Consider the following 19,498-nt stretch of genomic DNA (forward strand, 5'->3'; position numbering starts at 1 on the left):
AAGGCAGCTCGCCTCCGCAGCCTCTCTTTCACCCAAAAGTCTAGAACTTTCAAATCCCACCATCCGCTCCTAGCAATAATAATCCCAGCATTTCTCCACGAGGCCAGAGCGATCATCCCCTTGGCACATCTTCGCACACCCCAGAAGTCCTCTTCGGCGTGACGCAGATTTTTTCCCTTTCTGGAAAGGCATCTGAAACTACTGGCCAAGCTACGCTACTCCAGACAAAGAAACCCATCGCCCGCAGCCTTTCTCACAAGTCACCTCCTCTGGACCCCTGTGCATCTTCAGAGACATCACCTCCAAGAACCCCACACCTCTCAGGGAATTCAAGAGCCCTGAACAGGACACACGCTCCCAGGCAAGGGCTCCAGCAGTCCCAAAGCACACCACCACCTTCTTTCACGGGGGACAGTCCTCCTTTGCCCTCTGGCTGCCTCAGCCGTGGCACCAAGCGCAAGAGTAACAGCAAAAGCTTTCCCTTTCTCCGACTTCTTCACTCAGCCTTCCTTGCCTGCCCTGTGGCTCCCTCCAGCCAGACATAACCGGTGGAGCGCCTCCTTGCAAGGACACGCTCGGGCCTCCAAGGCCCACGTGCACAGACAGCCCCTTGAAGCCCGCCGCTGCCTCTGGGCATTTACCGCAGGAGGGAAAACGCCAGCCCTCGCCCGCTGACATCACCGCACATCCCTTGCAACCACAAAAGGAAAACAGTGGCCAAGATGAAAATAAAGGCAAGCCTCAAAGTGAAAGGAAAAGTGACCACAGCCACCACCAGGGCTTTGCAGGTGGAAACGATGCTCGGGCGCAAACAGAGACTCAGTTGCACAGCACAGACCTTGCAGCTGGCTCGGCAAGCAAAAGGGAACACCCAAGAGCCCTCTCCAACGCACCTGAGCCCGACGCCTCTGGCCCAGAGCTTTCACAGCCCCTTTCACCCACCACTGCCACTCTCCGCCGGCGCACCGCTGCCACCACAATCCCCAACCACGGCCACCCCAACAAAACACTGCCCCGAGACCACCAGCACAGCCACCAGCACAGACTGGAAAGCACGGCAGGAAACTCCCAGCAAGCAGAAAGCGATGAAGGGAAAGCTGCTGCCATACAAAGCCGTGCACCCGCCAGCGCCCCAAGCACAGCCACCAGCAGCACCGGCAAGCCTCACCAGGCTCCTCCTGCCCAGCACCACCCGACAGCACCCACAGAACCAGCATGGCTGCGCCCACCGCCACACAGCCGCGGCTGCCGCACGCCGCCCCGCCGCTCCTGCTCCTGCTCACCGCTCTGGCCACCAGCCTCGCCTGCCAACACCTCTGGACGCACGACGACACCTTCCCCGGCGACGCGCTCCGCCTCCTCCAGGACACGGCTCCCAGCCACACACAGCCCTGCCACCTCCAAGAGCCGCCCTTCTTCCCCGACACCCTCCTCCACGACAACCTCCACCCGCACCAAGCCGCCGCCACCGCCCTACGCATCCTCCAGCACCTCTTCCACACCCTCAGCTCCAACAGCACCCGCCAGCACTGGCCCAGCCACGCTCGCAACCAACTCCTCAACAAACTGCAGCACCACATCCACCACCTCGAGCAATGCCTCCCCGACAACGCCCCGCTCTTCAAAGGACCGCGCAACCCGCTGCTCGCCATCAACAAGTACTTCAGGGACATCCACCTCTTCCTCCTCGCCCACAACCACAGCGCCTGCGCCTGGGACCACGTCCGCCTCGAAGCTCGTGCCTCTTTACGGCACCTCCACAACCTCACACGCACCATGCGCCGCTAGCGCAAACACCCACGCTCCAACCCACGCCTACCGCCCAAACCCACCTCCAACCCCACGCCTCCTCTCACCTGGCACCGGAGACAGGGCTGCAACAACCGCTCCGCACCCGCAGCCTTCAACCACTCCCTCTCCCATTGATCTGGATAAAGGACTTTCTCTACAGATTTATATGCTTATTTATTTATTTAATTATTTATGTTTCACCATATTTATTTTTCTACTTATTCACTTATTTATGCCGCCAAAAATAAAGACCTATGACAAAACACTTGCCACTGCCTCTCATCTCTCTAGCACTGCAACCAGTCTCTGGTACAGGGAAAGCCACCTCTACTCAACAGCTACTCCAATCTGTGCTCCAAGCACGGCTCTGAACATCCCCTGCTCTCTCTTCTCACTGGCACCTGGCCACACTGGATCTCTCATCATCCTCTTTGGAGTAACATCACTATGTGTTAGATATGGTCATCAAAATTATGTCTTGAGCCCTGGTTTCCTCAGTAGTTTGCAGGTCCCTTCCCGATTATTCTATCTGAAAGCCTCTTGACAGGGAAGTCACGGACTTATTGGTGAGGTTCCACTAGAGGGCTACAAACACAATCAGAGCATCAGAGCACTTCTGCTATCAAGATAGGTTACAAGTTTTATTTAGACTGATGAAGAGAAAGCTCCAGGCAGACCTTACTGCAGCCTTTTACCATTTCAATGGGCCTTACCAAAAAGAAGCAAACTGAATTTTGAACAGCATTTGCACTGATAGGCAATGGTCTACCGGGAATGTCTCTAAACTAAAAGAGAGTAGGTTTATATCAGGCATTAGGGAGAAATTCTTTACTATGAGGACTGTAAGGCCCTGGAACATTGTCCTAGAGTTCGCTAGATTACCACATCCCTGGAAGTGTTCAAGACCAGACTGGATGGGGTTTTGTGCAATGTGATCCAGATGAAAGTTTCCCTTCCTATGGCAGAATTGCTTGCAATCACATTACCTCTTTCAACATAAATTATTTTAGGACTTGTGCTAAGTTTTGGAGGACTATGGAACCAAAATGGGAACAGGGAAGAGTGTGAGGAGGAAGGAGCAGAAGTGTGATGGCACAGGAGGCAGTCCCATTTCCCATCCTCCTATGCCACCTGGGAGATGAAGGTAGAGAAAATCATGAGTGAAACTGAGTCCAGGAAAACATGAGAGGTGAAGGGAAGGTGTTCTGTAGATTTGGTTTTATTCCTTTATCTACTTGCTAATTGCCCTGATTTGATTGCTAATGAGTTAAACTAATTTCCCCAAGCCATGTCTCTTTTGTCCATGACTACAACCAGCAAGTAATTTCTCCCTGTACTTATCTCACTCCACATGCCTCTCAGGATGTATTTTCTCCCTTGACTAGATGAGGTGGGGAGTCATAGAGCACCTTGGTGGTCACCAGGCATCTAGGCATTGTTAACACATTACAATATGTGTCTCCTGGCCCTGTAACTTCAAATATGTTGCATCTTGTTGCCATAAAGATAATTCCATGCATTTCAGTTGACAGTTCCTCAAGTATCACAACTTCCTCTAGTAAAAGTCTTTATTTATGTGCTCAACGTTGAGTTTTTTTAAATTCAGGGTCTGCAGTCTGACAGGACTTTGTCATCCCTGTACTAACCTTTAAACTATCTGACCCCGGCTGCTCCAAGCTCTACATGGAATACCTGGTACTTATTTGCCTTACATTATGGCATTCATCCAGTCTTCTCAGATCACTGCTCACTGCTCCATTTCTGCCTCTACAGATACACCACATCACTCTAGTATGTAACTGTTCTCAGCTACTTACTAGCAAATTTTCTCTCCAAGTTCCTTACCCTACATATCTGATAGGAAAATTCTTTATCATTTTGCAATCTAGATTGAGGCCCTTTTTGAATCTATCTGGAAGCTCAGCCTGTCTCATATGCCATTCTGGATCCAGATAAGGAAAAAAACTGTGTACACTCTCCCTCCTGCAGCTCACCTGCATTTGTTGCCATGATGTATATGCAAAGATCGATACCTATGATAACATCCAAAATCTCAGACACACCTACTGGCTACCAACTTGTGTACTTGCTGTTCAACCTTACCTCTTGATAAAAGAAAACACTTAGGACTTCAACTAGATTAAACGAAATGTCATCATGCTGCTGCAAAAATTTGACATTTCTCCACTCAGGAGCACAGAGCACAATTGTGTCTATTTAGAGATTTTGCAGCTGGACAAATGTATGATGCAACAGTTGCTCTATATCAATTTACATAATCCTTGTATAAATTTCAAAAGAAAGAATACAGAACATAAGGAAAAGCTCTTAACCACTGTTAAATGAATCAATTTATGTGGCACAAATGATCAACAGTGAAGACAATTTCTTTAAAATTAAGTAAGTCATTTACTTACCATTGGCAGTCTGGATTGAAGCATCTGGAGATCATCATAACCATAAATCTGCTTAAAGACAGATAAAAATACAACATCATTATAACACTTTTTTCTGATACTGATCAGTTTGGGGCTTTGAACTGAGTTTGACTTAAGCCCAGTCTGTGTTAAAGGTCTACAGTCGTATGTCGCATTGTGCTATCATGAGGCACTGCAGCATTTCAAGGAGAGTAGAACTGAAGTTAGAAAGGTTTGTCACTCTGATGTTGTTTCCTGGTGACAGCATCCTCTGAGGAGAGTTTGACTGTCCCATCTTCAACACAGTTTTCACAGACACATCATTCCTGAATTTATGAAAAAATCTACCGGGCATTCAGATTTTGGAGTAAGAACAACAGCCGTCTTTGCTGTAATCAATACTTCAAAGAGCATTAAGATTAAAGAGTTGATGACTTGACCACAACACAACCTCCTGGGTATCTCCTCATATTCCGTTTGATATAGAAAAGTTACTGATATAAAGGTTCGGATTAAAAAAAACAGATAACCAAAAATACGTTGATGTTGGTCAGACATCAAAAAGCTACGTGCAGTCTTTCAAATCATGACAGACAGGACACATGGCACATTTCAGTCACTGCTATGGCAAATCCATTCCAGTGACACAAACCTAAAGTAGCCTAAATTTATTCAAAGGGCCTAAAACCTGTTACCACTGAAAACCATAGCCACACCCATGTTTAGCTTCAACAGTAGCCAGATCAGGTCTGCTCCAGAAGCTCTGCAGTTTACAGTCAACAGTAAGCCTCTACTGAACGCATTTCAGATGTTCTTTAGCATTTGAAACAAGAATTCCAGGTGTAACATGTGCCACCAGAAATAACTTGGCATAGACAGTAGCAGGTCTGGAGGGCCCACTTGCGCCAAGGGCTAAGAAATCAAAGAGAAACAATGAAACTGCTTACTGGGTAGGCAGGCAGAAGTCCTCCAGGTCCCACAATATACTGGTTATGCAACAAGGGTGGTACACCTTGGGGCAGGTTTGGGGGTGCTTTGCCTGTAGAACCAAAATATAGACACTTTAACAAGCCTTTAGAAAAGAAAAGGCTTCAGCATTGAGACAAGACAGCTCACAAGTTGTGGCAGCTGCACCATCTTAGATTAAAAGAGGAGATTTTGTGCTGTTTGATGAATATGCTCAAAATAGCCTGAAGAGTTTAACCATGTCTCAAGGGAGGGAAAGCACAGGCTACTTTCTCCTGAAAACAGTCCTTCACAGAATAGCCTGAATTTGTAATTTACTTTGCCAAAGAGGATTACAAGAATTGCAAGAATACAAGGATTACAAGATTACAAAACTTCTGTTTTGCTCAGTTCTTTCCTGAAGGCAAATTTAGAAATTGTTCTCAATCTGAGAGAGCTAATTCTCTCCTTTCATTTCCTGCTCTGTCAATGCATTCCCTTTATCACCAGCAATAGACTGAAAAGCCAGCATGCTTTCTGTGGGTGACTTACTACAGCTAGGAATAGCAAAGAGAAGACTGAAATGGTTTCAGCTGCCTTCATGAAGCAGTGCTAGGAAGCAGAACAGTAAAAGAACAATGCACTTTGGCCAGTCAAAAGACACTTCATTTATAAGCTATAGAAATGAGAAATAATTCTGTAACTAAGCCTGATCCTTAGTAATACGTCACTCACTTCTCTCTGTAAGATTTCCTTTTAGCAGTTCAGGATCATCAGAGAAGAAAGAAAATTTAGCATGACTTCCACTTCAGTGCAAGAAGCCTCCCAGCCCTCCTTCTCCATGGACCCTCCTTCTGAAGTGCTATTTTCTGTGCAATGACCCAGACATTTCTTTCTTTTCTGTAGAAGTGGCAGTAGGGATGTGACACATGATAATGAGGCCACTGCAGTATATTTTGATACTGCCAAATGACTACAAGTCACAGAGCAGCCTGAAACTAAAGCTTATGTGAAGCCATAGTCAGGAGCTAATCACTGCTTGGAACACAAACTGGATGAATTTTCTAGCCCAAAACTTCCCAAGTCAGAACTGCTCTGGTGTTGCATTTATAAAGCGCTTTGGGGATGGAATTTGCTATATAAATGCCACGTAACACCCTAACAAATATTTCAAATACATAAAACCAGGCAACTTTATTTCATAAGCCAGCAAATACAGCATGCTGGAAGTGCCAGTGAAGAGTGTAGACTTCTTAGCGTTGTTATGGCGGATGAGATGCTCAACTGATAGCCCTGCTGACTGAAATCCTCTGTCTATCCACGTGATCTGTCAATATTGCCAACCTGAAGACACTAAGGGAGCTGCCCGTGTGGTAGCAGCCGGTATAGACACACTGGTAACACTCAGGCCAAGGCTGTTTGTAGTGTTCATACTGCTTGCCATGCTGACAACCGAGGAGGTGGTGCTAGTGGCTGAGGTTGAAGCAGTTGAAAAGGTTGTTGAGGGCTGGAGCGAAGTTGTGTTCTCAATACTAGTGTGCTAGAAAAGGAGACAAAAAGAATGAGGATCACAGAGCAAATAAACCACAGTGGAAGATGCTGGGAAAAAGGGGAAAAAAAGAAAAACAAACAAACAAACAAAACAAAACAAAACAAAAAAACACCCCAAAAAAACTTCTAAAGTAACAGCAGCACATGCAAAAGATATGCATTATCTATGTACCAAGCAAGCATGCTTATGATGCTTCTGTGATTTGAAGAAAATTATTGTATGAAAGCTAAACTCAAATTGCTATACCGCCACAAAATTATAATACAGTAACTCAAACGTAATATATATCATTCCATCACCTGCATTTTGTCAGCTAACCTCTCCAGTGCAGACTGCTAACAGTCCACATTTGGAGACATTTCAGATTGCCATTTTGAAGTTCATTTTTGTTTTGTTTTGTAATAAACTAGTTATAAGCAATTTTTTTTTATTTCATCCCCCTTAGCTGGCATGACAATTTCCCTCAGCTGTGTGACTGGCAGGTCTCTGTCATAGCTATTCCTGATCTAGTATAAATCAGAAGTGGTAATCACTTTTTCCCCACTAGAGGGCTGACAGTCCTCCTTCCCTGAAGTAAAGCTCTTCTTTTGGTTCTTGGGGTACTGAGACACATCCAACTTTAAGAGATGGTCCTATTTATGAGATAAACTGACTATTTGCCAAACACTTGTTTCAATACTAACAAGACTTACCACATGTGATGTGCCTGAAGACAACACTGAGGCAGGAGAGAGGCTGGTTTGATGATTGGAAAGGGAGCTGGAAGGAAATTGTAAAGAATTTATAAAATTACTTTTCCCTTTTTAACAAATACAGATATGCAGTAGGGCATTACTTAAAGAATTAAAATTCTAGGTGTGTGTGCACACCTACAGTAACAGAGTAGTTAAAGAAAAAATTACATATAAGAGTGTGTGTATACATACACATACATATGTATACATATACATACACACACTCTTACATGTATGTGTATGTATATGTGTCTGTATGAATACAGACACCTCTACAGGCACTTTTCCCTTTAATTAGTACCATACTACTTTTTAATGAAAAAAAAATCAAGTACAGAGTCATTATTATTAAGAAGAAACATCTAAAACTCCATTCATTTGTATTTTTCAATTTACTGTATCTTTAGAAAAACTATAGCTGCTTCAGGAATCAAATAGCGATGACACCATGACACATGAAGTCCAAGATCAAAACAAGGTTCACACAAGCACAAGCTTGGTTTCTCATTCTCTCTCTGCTGCTGCTTACCATGGGGGAGAGGTTTAAACTGAGGCAGTGCTTTGGTTTGACTCACTGTGCTGTTTCTCACATTTTGAGTTGCATAACATTAACTCAACCAATTAGGACTGTGGGGTACCTGCCCCATAATTCACCCAGAGATCTTCAAATGTCTCCCTGAAAGGTGACTGAAACTGGCATTTGAACATTTAAACTGACAAGTTATACCTTTTATTCAAGGTCAAGAATGCAACCTACTGTATAAAGTATGCAATAAACTGAACCAACATAGAACAAAGGTAACCAAAATGAAGATATAAAACACGTGTATAGATTAGTGCTCAAAAAAACCCCCTCCTTATTAAATAAGAAGTAGGAGAGATACTAATAACAAAATGAGTTTAGTGCTGTCTATGGAAATAGTCACAGGAAAACACAGTTTTCATACCAAAGCTGACAGCTTCATTACATGACCTAATTTAAGAGCAAATGCTTCTGGTAGGTCAAGGCACGGGCCCAGAATAAACTTTCACAGTTTCATAGGTTAACTTTCAAAATTGTCCCCCTTCTGCAGGAATTGGAACAACATCACTTCAGGCAGCAAGGGAAATATAAGAGTTTTGTACCACTCCCTCACCCACTCTCCCCAGCTCCTTTGGTAAGTCTTAATTCACCATCTGACCTATGGTAGAGACACAGATGACAGCCATCAGCTCTACCAAGTCAGACACTTTTGGATTTCAGGTATCCTGACGATGGCTGAAACTTTGTACCTGTCCAACAGCATTGACTTCCAGTTGAAATTTCTATCCATTTACACAGCTTTTCGACAAACCATTGTGGGGAAATGTGACCAATGTAAAGGGAATAGTTCTTGTTCAACATATTTACTATTTTATTCAACAAAAAATAGTAGAGTGTTAAAAGAAAATAAACTATGTCCTAGTTGTGAAACAGGGAAAAAAAAAAAAACTCCCTGATATCCCAAATCAGTTTCCTGTATTAACAAATACAGTACAAAGGTAAATATCAAAAATGTAACTCAATCAATACAGCTTCAGGATTGTCACCTTGATGCCTTTTTTGGGCTTCCCTAAAACCAGAGGCCAAACAAAATTAAAAGAATAAAAAGTGATTATATTTATTGGAGGGCCTTCAGGTCCATTAGGAGCAGATGAAGCCTCCCCAGGGGCTACGCCCAGACACTGATGACCAGTCATGAGTTTTCACACTTTTTTAAGTTTGGTCCATTTGCATATTGGCAATTAATCTTTCAATTACAGCTTCAGGTAATGAAGTCATTTACCCCAAGTTTGCTCCCCACCATCTCACTTTTGTTTATACTTTCCAGGGCCTGAGACAATAAGGTCTCCTTGAATCCCAGACCTAGAGAGAAATTGTTTTGTCTAACCAAAATGTGAAGACAGTAGCTAACACTCTATATGGAGTTTAGAGATATACACTAAAGAACTGCAGGATTACAAATAAATGAAAAATGTAAAAGCTAAAATCCTAAGGCATCAACCTGACTGAGGATGTAACAGGCATTCAGAAAAACAGAGAGACAGTGCAAAAGAGCTGAATTGCTAGATGCACTTCCAGGAATATCAAACTGATATTTTGAAATATCTTAAGGAAATATCTTAGAAAAAGAGAATGCATACAGTTTCCCTTTGAGATTATTTCTGGGTTTTAATTTTAAGAAATACAAATACAAATGAAACTACGCTATTTCAAACTTGCCATGTAGTAAACTGTTAAAGAATAATTTCAAACATATAACATTGAACAAAAACAGCAGGCACAAAGTAGGAAAAATAATCTGGGGGACTCAATTTAGCTGATTTAGTAATCAGCTAAATTGAAGCAAACCTCTTGAAACACAAAGTTCTATATGTATCATAAAAGCTTGAGGGCAGCAGCTGCTCTGCCATTAGAAGGCAGCCCAGAGCTGCCTTTTGTTGTCCTCTGAATCTCTCTCCTAATTCTGGTTCACATCAGAAAAGGGACCCCTGGTGCCTTCCAGCCCCATATGGAACCACTCTTACACCTGTCCTGTCCTCAAAACTGACCCCCTCAGTTTACCACAGCTTTACTGTACCTGCTCAGCTGGGAGAGTGAGCTGCTGGCCAGATCACTGGACTGAGGCAAGCTGGGCAATGCTGCCACGTGCTGCGATGCTGAAGACAGAAGCGAGGCCGTGGTAGACACCACACTGGGCAGAGAACCAGCTGAAGGTAGCGAGGGAGAAGGCTCTGTCTTAGGTGCTGCAACTGATGAAATAGCTGCAACAAGTTAAAAAGAAACATCCAAATTAAAATTCCAGCATACTTGACATCCCAGCCCAGGTGGCAGGAACACAGTAGCATTCTCCCCTTGGTCTGCAAATATCTGACCATTAAGAACTGGTAACCACATCAAGCAATTTGGATATGAAGGAAGATTCAAACACAACTGAACTACTATTTTTTCCCTTTAAGCTCTCTACTTATAATAAATTTACAATTATCACTGCTACACATGTAGTAAACAACTGTCTTCTGCACTTCACCTGCCACTATCTGGATTACTAACTTACACTCACAAGTAATTCTAAAATTTCTTGCTTTTGGTTCAGCAAACACAAGTAATTTCTGCCTTTTCAAGGCACTGTACAAATCTAGTTTCACCTACAGCTCTGCTTCTTCATTCAGACCTACACAGCACCCTTGCGGATGGAGACTGAGATTGCTGGAGTACAGGGGTAGATAACTTATAACTTCAGTATATTCAGTCAAAAGTGTACTGCAAGAGAATGAAAAAAGCTACAATGAAAGGCCAGAATTGAGCACACATTAAGCATTTTTTATGGCTGAGGAACTGTCAAATATTGACTCACTTTACTTAGAAACTAAAAAGTGTTAGGTTTCATCTCACATTTTTTAGGCTACACAGAAAAAAACTTGTTTATAGGATCACTATACTGTGATAAGATGCCTAAAAATTCTATTGCCCAACATGATTCCCAGCTGTTTCACTTACTTCTACTCCTACAAAAAATAAGAAACAATTAGAGACACTCACTCACCAAAAAAAACTCGGAAAAGAGTTGAGCCCTACCTTCTGCTGGGCCATGTTCCCACACCACACCAGGGACCACTACCTAGTGGATCATCACTAACTTGTAATGTATGTGAAGACACTTTTAGATTGGTCATCAAACAAAAATCAAATACACACTTGGAAGTTATATATTAGAGTTTGTTCACTTTATGGATTTGATTTCCTAGCTAAATGACCAAAGGTTGTTGGGTTGCAATGCAAACAGGAAGTAAAAGGTCCTGGCCTTGGCAATAAGTATAGCCTCAAAGAGAAGGAAATCCAAGTGACAAACACGGTTATGAAGGCAGCAACTATATCACCTAGTAACTCCTGGTAAAACTCATATAAAAAAAGGAGTAAATGACATTTAAAACTGCCAGTATATTAACAGCAGGATTCCCATCTTGAAGTAAAAGTAGATGTCCTTAACATAAGGGACAGAATCACGATCTTAAGATCTCCTTCAAGATGCCTGAATGCAATGTGCAAGACAAAGAAAAGCAGGAGACAAGTACAATGGTCAGGAGTAAAACACATCAGTTGTACTTTGAATTAAGGATTTAGGAAACTTGAGATTTGGATATTAAAGAAGAACAGCGAAGAAGAGAGGTGAATCACTGAAAACATTATAATACATACAGAAGGGAGAAAGTACTTACAAAAGTTAAGACAAATTCAAAACCATTTGGATGCATAAAACAAAGTCAATGGAAGAAGAAAACAGAAATGCTCTCAAAGGAGAACTGGTATAAGAAAAGAGACTAGTAAAGCCATTACTGAACACAAAAGTATTAGGAATAGTCAGATCTTTGTTTTCTCTAGAAAAAAGGACAGGTTCTGTAGTGAATTTCATAAATTGTTTATTAACTCTGTACACAACACTAGAAAAGTTCTTGTGTTGAAAAGCTTGGAGCATGTACACTCCTGCTCCTTTAAATCCAACTTGGAATTAACAAAACACTGACCCACTAATGATCTACCTGAAGAGATGTTTAAGAGGAGGTTAGACCTAAAATTGAGGTGTTGGAATTCCAAAAGATTTTAATTCACACCACTGCCCTTGAAAACTTCCATGGAGCAGCACAAAGATCAGAAGAGTGAATACTATACTTTAATTATTTTAACTCCAAGTAGAGAATTGCTGGCCTGGTACAGGTCCATGCTACATTAGAAACAGGCCAAGATGAAGAAACTAACACTTATACCAGAGTCAATACTGAAGTAATGTTTGCAAGGTATTAAGAAACTCAGAAGAGGGAATGTGTTTCTCATCTTTATATCCCACAGGCTTCTAACAGGGCAGAGATAGAACTATACCTAGTGAGAGGTGCACTCAAAGAATGTGACTTCATTTCACTACAGCTAAATGCTATTTGCAGCTTCCCAGCTCAGAACTGGAAGAACTGCTAAAAAAATTAATATTTATTTCTAATTTTATTTTATTTTAAATAATTTCTGACTTGTAAATTCAAAAGGAAACACAACAGCAAAGCAGCTTCTCTAATCCTAAGGTTGTTTAGGTTTGTAGATTTAATAGACCTGCCTTCATATTTCAGTTGTAGTCAAGAAGCAAGCAGCATTTTAGGCAAGCACAAATAAAGTCAAATGGGTCAGCCATAAATTAATCACGGAGAACAATATAAAACCTTAAACCCAGTGTCACTGATACGCTTGTTTGCACAGCAAGTAGCAAGGAATGAACAGAAAGTCCTGTGCTCAACCAAGCTTTGAAAACTTACTGTTGAGTGTTGCCTGTGTCCTAACACCACTGTGCCCGTTCTGTAAACAAAGAAGAAATGAATTAACAAATCATTTTAGAGGTATATTAAATGCTCAGACTGAATCACACATTGAACATGCTTCATGCAAAATTGTATATTCATACTAAATTGAACAACAAGGCAGAAAACTAAATTTTTACTGCCTTTAAAAAAAAACTACATCATAAAGTTGTCTCAAGTGCAAGGTGTCCTGAACATAGAGAAACCCATACACTGCCCATAATACACCCATCAGCAGCAAACCTTCCCATGTACTGTATATAACATAAACTTCAGGTTCACACCAATATGAAAGAAGGAATTGCATTAACATATAGGAAATGGTTGTGCTTTTGATCTAATGTAACTCACAATTTTAACTATCCAAGTTACACAGAGACGCCAATTTTTTTCCATTGAAAGATAAGACTTGAGAAGCACCAGTTGTTTTTTGGATAACGCTGGAGTACAGAAGTGGATAGTCTATGCTTGATCCTCACCAGTACATACGAGCTAGTGCAGAAGACAAGTGTGACTGAGCCAACACATAACAAAGGCCAGAAGTAAATAAACTTACAAACTCTCACAAGTTCCTAAAACATTCAATAAACTCAGTTCTTTTAAAACAAACCTACATTCCATATACAAAGACAGTAGGTGTGTTTGAATCTTCCAAGAGATTCTTTGTCCTATATTAGACCTCTTCTTATGCTTATTAAAATAGCACATGAAACTAATTCCCACTGGTGTTTAAATACAACAGAAAAGTAATATACTGGAGGGGCCAAGAAAAAATTGGGATCCATTTGCTAGGTGCCATGTAAATTCAGTAAACAAAATACATTTGTATAGGAACTGTCAAGTTATTAGCTATGGCAAAATACCATAGCTAATATTTACATACAGAGACAGTTCCTTAGCTTAGGGAAGGAAACTCAAGTAGAATTTTAAGTGTTACTAAAAAAAAGGTCAAAAGACAATTTAAGATGTCAACACCCACAAAATCAGATGCTCTTATATCCCAGATACAGTATTACCAAAAATGACTACACACCAGGAAAAGCAAAAACAAGTAAGAGGGTGGGCTTGGGAATCAAAAATACCACTTGGCTTGGTTACAGCATTAATGTATCAGGGAATACAAATCTAACACAGGTAAGAGTTTTCTTAGGTCCTGTTTTTGTAATGAACTCACCGTAACTGCAACAGGGTTTGGTTCAGATGGAGCCATGGAGCTTTGGTACGCTATCCTGCTATGCACAGAAGTGTGGTCATAGGAGGAAGTTGTTACTGGGCTAGTGCTCTGGGATGAGCAGGTCAGACTGGAAGAGCTGATGGCAGACGTTGTGTAGGTGGAATCCTGTACTGTATTGGATATTGGCAAAGAGGTATTCAAAGAATCACTGGAAAAAAAGAATTATTTATCATCTTGGTAAGTATTTCAAATACCTTCATGAAAATATCAGGTTCTATATAGCTATCTAGAACTACCTTAAACATACAGAAAAATCTATACTATTTATATTAGAAAATCTAAGAATGCAAAAAAAAAAAATTATAATATTGCTTTGGTTATCACTAATCACTGCTTCAAAACATCAGCTGCACTAAGCACCATTCACCTTCCTTATTCCAGCCCAAAAAAAACAAGAATTAACACACAAGTACTTTTCAGTCATGTTATTTCCACCTTTTCCAAGAATAAATTAATGATCATAATCTTTCTTTTTTAAACAAGCAGAATTGATAAAGTCTGGTATATAATGAATAACAACAATAGGATTATTTTTATAATAGAATTCTAATGTTACAGAATTAATTATGCAAAGAGCTAAAAAATACTTTAAAACATGCAGGAATGTTTTATTGTCCACTTAGTTTAAATATCATGTCTAAAACTAAAAGTTATGTGGAAGTTCATTTTTATTAATATTTCTGAATTAACTTCAGGAAGCTTTTTATTGATGCCAATTTTTCAATGAGTAAGGAATTAAAACTGGTTTACTGGTACACTGGCACTTATCATTGGCTGTTGTAGCATTTCAGTGAGAGCTTCTGCATACAGAAAGCCTAGCTTCTTTGCTCATTTCTTCATCCTGTAGGAGCATCAGATCTGTAACCTGGTGCCATCTACTAACTAATACACATATATGTTACAAAGGTCAACTCCGCTGGATCAGATGGAGAACAACATGGGTAGTGAGGAATAAACCCCCAAAACATTTGAAAATCAGGGCAATTTAACATGAAAGAAATTCTATAAAGGATAGCTTATTAAAAGGTTATTTATGTTCATGTCATCTCCAGCTTCACATCTACCCACCCAGGGAGATTTTGATTATCATTAGAACAGAAATTTATCATTTAAGATACAGTCCACAGAAAACAAGTTATCATATTTTCTCTTTTCATTACATTGTAACCCTGTTGTCATGTTTTTGGCACAAACTTGACCCCCTACAAGAACACCTGAGAATGCAGGAGGGCAACTCACACATACTTTACAGATTTTGAATATAAGCTATTGTTGGTCGCCTGGTTGGTATTCTCACTGCTTGAAGTTGATCCAAACTCTGGGAGTGTAGGCTCTGATCCAAACTCAAGAGCTCCAAACTGAACATTTAACCCTGTTATGTCTGCTGATCCAGGCATCTCCACAGCAGAGGCAGGAATCTTAAAGGAAGAAAAGAAGCCATAATTCCTTTGCATGCATATGCAACTTGAAATTAATCCACTGATTCTGTTCTCATCTGGAGCTGAAGGAGTAAACCATACTATTCCACAATAACAAAGTATCATCTTTGTACATCCCTCCCCCCTCCACCAACATTCATACTGTGGCTACTAAGTCAATCTAAAAATCACTCAGCAACAGCCATTTTCCATACAGAGCAACCAGCTACATGCTTGCAAAAGATATCATCACAATATTTTGGAACTAATAACTATCCTGCTTAGTACATCCTGCTTCATAGATAAGAAATATACCAAGATCTTTGCTCTCTTTCTCCCTAGCAATTTATATAAAACACATACTGAATCAAATCATAGAATCATTGAGGTTGGACAAAAACATTAAGATCAAGTCCAACTATTAAAGCCGGTACTACCAAACCATATCTCTAAGCATCACATCTTCACATCTTTTAAACAATTCCAGAAACTCTCTCACTTACTTGGGCAGCCTGCTCCAGTGATTAACAACCCCCTCAGTGATGACATTTTTCCTAATATCCAATCTAAACCTTCCCTAGTGCAACTCGAGGCTGTTTCCTCTTGTCTTGTCACTTGTTACCTAGGAGAAGAGACCAATCTCCATCTGGCTACACCCTCATTTCTAGAGTGTGATCAAGTTTCCCCTGAGCCTCCTTTTCTCCAGGCTGAGCCCCTGTAGCTCCCTCAGCTGCTCCTCAGACCTGTGCTCCAGTCCTTCCCGAGCTCTGTTCCCTTCTCTGGACAAGCTCCAGCCCCTCAACATCTTCCTTGTATGAGGGACCCAGAACTAGACAGAGGTGCAGCCTCACCAGTGCCCAGTACAAGGAGACAAATCACTGCCCTGGTCCTGCTGGACCACAAGTTTTTGTAGTTTTTAAGTTTACTAATGACAAGCTATCACTCAATTACCCACCTTGGATGCTGGAGTTATCCTCCTTTTTGGTGGTTTTATCTGTTTCTGCTGGGTTTGATGAACAGTCACTGCCTGGTTATCCATAGAGATAGAAGGGAGCTGTAATATTTTGCTAACAGCTGTAGAGGTGTCTACTGATGATGGCTCTTGGAGTTTTACCTGGGAGGAGGACGACTCCAGCCCAGGAGGTGGAACAGGAACCACCTGCATTTGTTGCTGTCGCTGCGTCAGCTGGCTCAGAACTGGAGATGGCTCAGGCTGGGATTTAAAGTCTGGTCAGTGTTGGAAAAAAGAAATATCAAAATTAAGGCATTGAACTCTGCTCTTCACAGTTCTACTCTTTATGTAAGAATCCAGGTGATGCTTAATACTTATGATTCTATAGCATTTGCAAGTCTTTTCAGACATTACAGGGGTTTTACATGGATCACTACCACTCTAACACTAATAAGGACAACAGCTGATACATCTTCTACTTTAAATAAACAATTGTGGCCAAGCATTATTTAGTTTTTTTCCAAAAACATGACAACAAACCTATCTACACAGCCACAATATTATCACACACAAGTCCTCAAAAACGGTTACTGATTATTTTAATCAAACACTTCAAGCTTCACTGTAATTAACTGTGCTGATATAATGTGATTACTTCCAAGGGGTAAAGACTTGCTGCAGTTTAGAGGTATTATGAGTTAGGATTCCCTTCCCCTGCAAAGGAGAAGATTTTAAAAAAAATAGTAAGTCTTCTACCATCTCATAATACCTGAGAATCAAAGAGATGCTGGACATGAACAGGTTTTTCCCCAGTCTTCCCTTTCACAGTTTTTGGATGCTGAAAGCCATGTGGTGACCTAAAGCACTGGTCAACCACCACAGAGACCTCCAGCATTTCCAGTGTGAAGGGGTTTTTATTCAGTTGGTGAAGTCCATTAGAAAGCATTAAAATGTACATAATTTTTTTTTAGAATGTCTGCATGTCAAAGATAGCAACTGCTACCAATGGTTGCTTATCTACACATAAATATACACACACATGAGAGACACAAGAGCTATCTTCTTCACAGTGAGGATACTGCTAGGAACAACACTACAGAAAAGAAGTTTCTGTCATTCTCACTGTTGCTACTAATTTTACTCAATTACATGAAAAATTCATACAATTATAAATATACAAAACAAGTAACCCGAATCCTTCACAGCACACTACGGAAAGAACGCTGAGGCGTGATGCACATTATGAAGAAATTACAAAGTTACTCATTCAAAATTCATGTAATGATTAGAACAGAGAATTTGGGAAAAAACGAAATACAAGTACACCACTTTGCACTCAGCTAAAAGCAGCATAGGTACAGTGAAAATAGGTATTTTCCAGTATCTGTTGACAAACAGTCACCAACAAAATTCCATGTAAATATTCAAGCACACTAAATCAAAGATGTCACTACCTGGAAGGCTCAATAACTTTAAACATGTAATGACATTTAGAGATAGACTTAAGCTTAACAAAACTTAGTTTATGATACACTTGTGATGTTTATTACCAGCAAATAAAAATAACACATAAAATTTTGTAAGTAATTGTATTACTAGGATGAAATTTTTTTGAAAAAGTCTTTCATTAAAGTAATTTTAAACTATCATTGGCACTACAGAATCTTACTGGCTAATATAAAGAGAAAGAGAGAAGAACCTGTGTCAAAGCACTTACCAAACTGATTGAGGACTGAGGACTGAGTACTAGGTGGTTTTAGATCCCAGGATGACGCAGCAACTGTGCTAGTGGTGGCAGAACTGCTATTGGTTTGTTGAGAGGTAAACTGACCCAATCCCGGTGATTTCAATTGGTCCAAGATTTGGGAACCAGTAGAGTTTGCCAATTTAGAAGATCTGAGCTCTCCAAAGCCAGAACAAAGAACTGCCGACTACCAAAAGACAAAGAAGAAGAGGGGAAGGAGTGGAGTTAATATTTTAACTAATAATTGAAAATGATCATAGGGTCAATGTCTACAGCTGCTATCTGGCAGCAGCTAAAATCTTTTCAGATCTAGATTACTAAGAAATGACCAGTAAAAACTTCCACTACTGTAATTACAATAATACTTACTTGAACCCATGCATCTTAAAATATCATTGATTTACTAATAGTTGGATCGATTTTTAGAGAAAAAATACCTCATCTCCCACCCTCAAAACTGACTCAGGAATAGGCATACTTCCACAAGAAGCAGTTGAATATGTGCTTGGAAATAACACATCTGTTTTCTGGCCTAGAACTCTTAACTATAAACAAATTATTTCATCCTACACCAGCAAGCAATGAGCACATCTGCTCTCTAATCAAAAATTAATATAACTACTTCATGTAAATGCAGAAATAACCAACCAGCAAAATGAAAAAAAGTTGGTTTTTTTGGTTTTTTTTTTTTGTTGTTGTTTTTGTTGTTGTTGTTTTTGTTTTTGTTTTTTTGTTTTTTTGGTTTTTTTTGAGGGAGGAGGGAGCTGAAAGGAAAGAATTACATTCTTCATTTTCATTTTTCAACAAATACCAAAACACCTCATGATATGACCAGCACTGGAAAAACTGCTTAACCTGAAATATTTACTAATGAATGACATTTAGAAATAATAATATTTAGAAAGCATAAGATAGTTTTACCAGACTTTGAGAAGAATAAGAGTTTACAGCACTGGAGCTGCCTGTTCCTGATGCCATCTGAGTGCTGTGCTGAGAATTTGTGAATACTAAGGCTTGGCCAAAGGTCTGCTGCTGGGAAGACTCAAATGAGTTGCCTTCTGTCTCTTGGGTAGATGTCACTGGCTTTTGAAGCAGTGTCACCAAATCAATGCTGTAAGACAAAGTGAAACTTGCTGGAATGAACACAGAGATTAAATTTCACTGACACTGAGGAAAGCACTAGCAATACTAAAGGTGCCATCCCAGCAACAGAATTATTACTGATTAGCAGTCTTTTGAAAAGTTTTTTGTCTATCATACAAGAGAGAGAAAGGGAGCTTTTTGCCAGTAAGTAACAAACAAAAAAATCCCATCCCAATTTGAGTGGATGAACTAAAACATTTTCTAACA

The 19,498-nt window shown here is 40.5% G+C and overlaps 2 protein-coding genes across 10 annotated transcripts in view; one reads left to right on the plus strand and one right to left on the minus strand.

The window, feature by feature from the left end:
* LOC128821686 (ubiquitin-associated protein 2-like) overlaps positions 1-19,498 on the minus strand; it is a 120,411-nt gene that overhangs the window by 44,563 nt on the left and 56,350 nt on the right. For 4 of the 9 annotated variants that reach the window (XM_054002877.1, XM_054002876.1, XM_054002884.1 and 1 more), the window contains exons 12-22: positions 19,070-19,259; positions 18,122-18,335; positions 16,408-16,679; positions 15,274-15,452; positions 13,975-14,182; positions 12,759-12,798; positions 10,040-10,223; positions 7,398-7,464; positions 6,498-6,693; positions 5,156-5,247; positions 4,209-4,259 (exon numbers count right to left, since the gene is read on the minus strand). In XM_054002877.1, coding sequence (XP_053858852.1) covers positions 4,209-4,259; positions 5,156-5,247; positions 6,498-6,693; positions 7,398-7,464; positions 10,040-10,223; positions 12,759-12,798; positions 13,975-14,182; positions 15,274-15,452; positions 16,408-16,679; positions 18,122-18,335; positions 19,070-19,259 — 1,693 coding nt within the window. The remainder of the gene's footprint in view (positions 1-4,208; positions 4,260-5,155; positions 5,248-6,497; positions 6,694-7,397; positions 7,465-10,039; positions 10,224-12,758; positions 12,799-13,974; positions 14,183-15,273; positions 15,453-16,407; positions 16,680-18,121; positions 18,336-19,069; positions 19,260-19,498) is intronic. The other 5 variants (XM_054002878.1, XM_054002879.1, XM_054002883.1 and 2 more) reach the window with 3 other exon arrangements.
* Positions 662-1,819, plus strand: LOC128821696 (interferon-like). The gene has a single exon (XM_054002895.1). The coding sequence runs from the start codon at positions 1,216-1,218 to the stop codon at positions 1,786-1,788; it is 573 nt and encodes a 190-aa protein (XP_053858870.1). The 5' UTR covers positions 662-1,215; the 3' UTR covers positions 1,789-1,819.

The sequence above is a fragment of the Vidua macroura genome, chromosome Z, assembly GCF_024509145.1.
Source record: "Vidua macroura isolate BioBank_ID:100142 chromosome Z, ASM2450914v1, whole genome shotgun sequence".
Classification (NCBI taxonomy): Eukaryota; Metazoa; Chordata; class Aves; order Passeriformes; family Viduidae; genus Vidua; species Vidua macroura.